The 5047-nt window shown below is 51.9% G+C and overlaps 1 protein-coding gene across 1 annotated transcript; it reads right to left on the bottom strand.

Moving 5' to 3' along the window:
• Nucleotides 1-735: 735 nt before the first annotated feature.
• Nucleotides 736-1561, bottom strand: LOC109735544 (uncharacterized). The gene is made up of 2 exons (XM_020294763.3): nucleotides 1410-1561; nucleotides 736-1287 (listed from the first exon to the last, which is right to left on the bottom strand). Exon 2 carries the CDS (start codon nucleotides 1255-1257, stop codon nucleotides 979-981), a length of 279 nt encoding a protein of 92 aa, XP_020150352.1. The 5' UTR covers nucleotides 1258-1287; nucleotides 1410-1561; the 3' UTR covers nucleotides 736-978.
• Nucleotides 1562-5047: the final 3486 nt, after the last annotated feature.

Below are 5047 nucleotides of genomic sequence, written 5' to 3' on the forward strand. Positions count from 1 at the left end.
TTTGAAAGTAAAAAAGAAAATTGGAAAACAAAAATATGAAAACAAAAGAAAAGTAAAAAGAATAAAAACATAAAAGAAACAGAAAAAACGAGGCTGTGGCCTCAGGCGAGCTGGGCCGGCCCAGTATGGCTGTCCTTCAGGCGAGGCTGGATCCAACTCGGCTGAAGTGAGGTATAGCCGCGCCCGGCAGCTTACAGACCGATTCGATCGATCGGTCCCATAATCTTTTAATTAGCATAGCTTTATTAACATTTTTAAGTTATGCTAACAAAAAATTAGCCAGCATGATTTTTTTTCAAATTATTTACTTTAATTTTTTAAGTAAATTAAATTTTGGAATACATGTATTGAAAATATAATTGAAATATAAACAAAAGTCAAGCAAAAAAAAGAGTGAAGAAACATAAAAAAATTGGCTAACCTAAAAGTTGGGCGCCCCATTACTTCTGCCTGGGAGGGCGCTCCTTCAATGAGACCTTAACTTAGGCACTCTCGAGCAAGGCAGAGGTACAGAGGGACGTGGACGCAACGGTGGGCTACAGCTGAGTAGAGGTGCTAGTCGAGTTGGTTGTGCGTGTGCTAAGGCCAGAAGTGCCGAAATCACTAATTAAGGGGTACCCTTTGCAAAGGTCACTCCCCACCTTCTCTCGTACTGAGTGTGACTTATCGTAATCTAGGAGCATTTTCCTACGTTTGTTTTTTTTTAAACAGTTTACCTCTTGAACCGGGCGTCCAAATGCTGAACCGTATGTACATTTCTGCATCACGGTTTTTATTCCTTACATAAATGGAGGGAGGAGTTTTTTGTTTCGAGTTCGCATTTCCAAGTTAGTTACGCTTGTGCACTGTACGAGTAGGATCCACATTACCAAGTCCCCACATTATTACACCGCCTAACAAAGAGTGCTTCACTTTCTATAAATTTGATGATGCGTGGAGGGGATTCCTCGTGCAAAAGAGCATGCCCTTGGATGGATCCTACTCCGTGACCTTGAGCCGACACCGGTCGAGGATGTCAGTGACGTCGTCGTGCACGGCACGCTTCAGTTCCTCCACCCACGCCCGCATGCTCTCGTCGGTGATGTTCCTCCTATTAGCATCGGCAAGGAACTTCTTGAGGTCCCTGAGCTTGACTTCAAGGTCGTCGATCTCGCCGGAGACCCTGGTCAGCATGGCCACCTTATCTTTGGCCATCTCGGCGAGCATGGTGGCGCCGTAGGATGCCAAAGCAACCAGAATCCCCTCCATGGGTTGCATGGTTTGCTGGCTGGAGCTACACCTGAAAACCTGCACGCATAATAAAATTAGTCCTCTCTGGTAATCTATAGAGAGTTTCCTTGAACTAAAATCGAGGTCATCTGTTCTAGAGGAGAAGGTAGAGCAGTCTGCTAGTGAAACTAAGCAAGCACCTGAGATGGATCTTCTTCCTTATTCCTTTGCTAGAGCAACTAGCTTGCTGGTGGAAGTGTGGCTTATTTTGTATACGATCTATATATCCATCTATTCTGGGCTATTTAGCCTTTTTCTTTGAGCCAATTAAGTTTCATGCTGCCACGACAGATAGAATAAGGGTTATGGCCATCATTCACACAAAAAGAAGAAGATGCCAGGCGTATGGTTCGGTGCGAGGCACCTATATCTATCCATATACTTGTCGCGCGCATGTCCACTACCTTCCTGCAAGCAGCACCTGATTCTGTACACTGATGATCGACATGGAATTCGTTGCTACCCTAAAAAATATCTTGTATTCTCTTGCTCTGCTTTAGTTAGCGGCAACTTCAGAACCTGAAACCTACTAAGTTGCTTCCTTCCTGAATACACAGCTTCAGAACTTTGAATAACAATTCATTATAATCGGAGTACAACACTAGTAACATGCAACTTTTCTATTCGTCCACAGCACGCACTGATTACAGTTTGAGTGGGTTTTTCGCTCCGTTTTTACTAATATAAATCAAATTATGAATAAATACCACACTATAGCATGTAAGCTTTGAGTCATATATGCATGATGTAGATGTTCGTTTAATTTCTATAGTTCACCTCATTCAAAATTATTGAACATGACATATCTTGTATTGCTATTCCTATCTTCTCTAGCCTTGTATAGTTGACTCCTAGAGATATGGTAGGATTAGTTTCCCTGTCACGCAAGACATCCTGTGTATATATTGTAACCTACTCCATGGAATACAATGAGTTGCATCCTACACCTTTCTACATGGTATCAGTTTACCCTACGATCTCCATTGCTTCCGCCCCGCGCCGCCGCTGCCGCACCTTCCTGTAGCCACCGCCGCGCTTCCTCAACCCTAGGCCGCCGCCGCACCCGCTCTCCCGCAGCCGCAGCCCCCGCAACTCACCCAACCCCCCCCCCCCCCCCCCCCCCCCCCCCCCCGCCGCTACTCTCCCGTAGCCGCCGCCGCACCCCTCCCAAACCCTAATTCACCGCTGCCACCTCCTCGCAGCCGCCACCCTCCCCCCTCCCACGTAGCCACCGCCTTACGCCGCTGCCATCTTCTCCCTCCACCACCTCCCAAAACCCTAACCGCGCCACGCTCCTCCCCCACCATGTCTCGCTCCAAGGCCGACCCCTCCGACGCCGGCTCCTTTGCCGGTGCCATGTTCACCTCGGATCGCCTCAATGAGCTCCACATCAAGGATCATGTGCCCGTCATCCTCGACCTCGACTTGCCGTCCTACAACGCATGGCGCACCTACTTCGCGCTTTTGTTCCGCTCCTACCGTCTCATCGAGCACGTTGATGGGAGCGTCGACTTCCGCGACATGAAGGACGACGACGAGTGGCTTGCCGTGGACGCCTGCATCGTCAAGTGGTTCTTCCTCACCATCTCTCCAGGCCTCTTCAACATGGTGAACTCCCGTGACCCCTCGGCGTACGCCATGTGGACACGGCTGTGCGATCTCTTCCTCGACAATCAGCTCCAACGCCGTGTCTTCCTCCAAGGGGAATTCTTCACTATGCAGCAAAACGTTCTTTCGATCGATGAGTACTGCACGCGGCTGAAGGTTCTCGCCGACGAGCTGCGCGACGTCGGCATGAACATCGAAGACTCCGTCCTCCTCACCAACCTCCTTCGGGGCCTCCACCCCGACCTCGGCCAGACCGCCGCCAACCTCTCCCTCGTCACGCCGACGTACACGAAGGCGGTCACGTACCTTCGTATGGAGGAGAAGCGCCTCCGCCACTCCGCCCGGCAGGCGACCCACGCCGCCCTTCACGTCGGCCTCGCCGCCAGCCACGGTGCTTCCCCAACCCTGCCGGGGCCGCGCGCACCCGCGCCCTCCGGTGGCCGCAAGCAGAAGGGTCGCTGGGGCCGCGGCCGCAACTCCAACACGAAGCCGCGCCCCCCGCGCCCGCGGCGGCTCTCCTCCTCCGCCTTGGCTCTCGGGGTACAACCCTTGGACGGGTGTCGTGCATGCCTACTCTATGCCCGTTCCCCGTCCACCGGCTCCGGGTATTCTCGGACCACGGCCGACTCCTCCTCAAGCGGTGCTGACCACACTGGTTCCCGCAGCATACGGCACCGCTGCGGCCTACGGCGGCCCCTCGGCGTATGGAGGCCCTCTGGGCTACGGTTCATATGGCGGCGCCCCTCCTGTCTATGACCCGGCGCTCCTCTCTGCTCTCCATGCTGCACCCTCGCCGAGCACCTACAACGGAGGCGGCGATTGGTACATGGACACCGGCGCCGCTGCTCACATGGCCTCTAACCCCGGTATCCTATCTCGTGCCTCCCCCTATCCCTTCTCCTCTCGCATCATGGTTGGCGATGGGAGCTCTCTCCCCATCACCCATCATGGTTCATCCTCCCTTCCGTTACCTTCTTCTTCTTTAACACTCAATAATGTGCTCGTTTCACCATCCTTAATTAAAAACCTATGTTCTGTTCGTACTCTTACTCGTGAAAATCCTGTCACTGTTGAGTTTGACGCTCTCGGTTTTTCTGTTAAGGATGCTCGCTCCCGGAGGGTTCTGCACCGATGTGACTCTCCCGATGATCTCTACCCATGCGGTGCTTCTACGCGCGGCGGCCCGGTTGCACTTCATGCCGATGTTTCACCTTGGCACGCTCGTCTTGGTCATCCCGGCGCCGACGCTCTTCATAAAATTTTGAGCACTTTTCCCTTTTCATGTAATAAATCAGCGGCTCACACTTGTCATGCTTGCCGCATAGGAAAACACGTTCGCCTACCGTTTTTTTCATCTTCATCAATTGCTACTTCTCCCTTTGATGTTATTCATTGTGATGTTTGGACATCTCCAGTGCCTAGTAATTCGGGTTTATCATATTACCTTGTGATTTTAGATGATTTTTCTCACGTCACTTGGACTTTTCCGTTACGCCGCAAATCCGACGTCGCCTCCACTCTTCATTCTTTTTATGCCTACGTCAACACGCACTTTCATCGCACCATTGCTCATCTTCAAACAGATAACGGAAAAGAATTTGATAACCTCGCCATTCGACATCTTCTCTCCATTCATGGCACTATCTTTCGCCTTACCTGTCCATACACATCACAACAAAACGGTCGTGCCGAACGTGTTCTCCGCACCCTCAATGAGAGTGTTCGTGCTTTGCTCTTTCATGCACACATGCCCGTTCGCTTTTGGCCAAATGCTCTCGCCACCGCCACTCTCCTTCTCAACATCCGGCCTTGCAAACCACGGTGGAGCTATACCCCTCATCATCTTCTGTTCGGGTCTCCTCCATCCTATGACGATCTTCACGTCTTTGGTTGCTTGTGCTATCCCAATATCACCACTACCGCGCCACATAAACTTGCACCGCGGTCTCTCGCTTGTGTCTTCCTTGGCTATCAACCCAACACCAAAGGCTTTCGCTGCTTCGACCCGGTCTCTCGACATGTGTTCGTCTCGCGGCATGTTTACTTTAATGAAGTTGTTTTTCCCTTTCAGCAGGTTTCGCCGACGGCAGCCCCGTCCTCGGACGCTCCCACCCGGCGGCCTCGGGGAGCCCTTGCGCTCCCCTCGCCGCGCCCGCATCCCCCTTCAGCG

This window comes from Aegilops tauschii, chromosome 2 (genome assembly GCF_002575655.3).
Source record: "Aegilops tauschii subsp. strangulata cultivar AL8/78 chromosome 2, Aet v6.0, whole genome shotgun sequence".
Lineage (NCBI taxonomy): Eukaryota > Viridiplantae > Streptophyta > Magnoliopsida > Poales > Poaceae > Aegilops > Aegilops tauschii.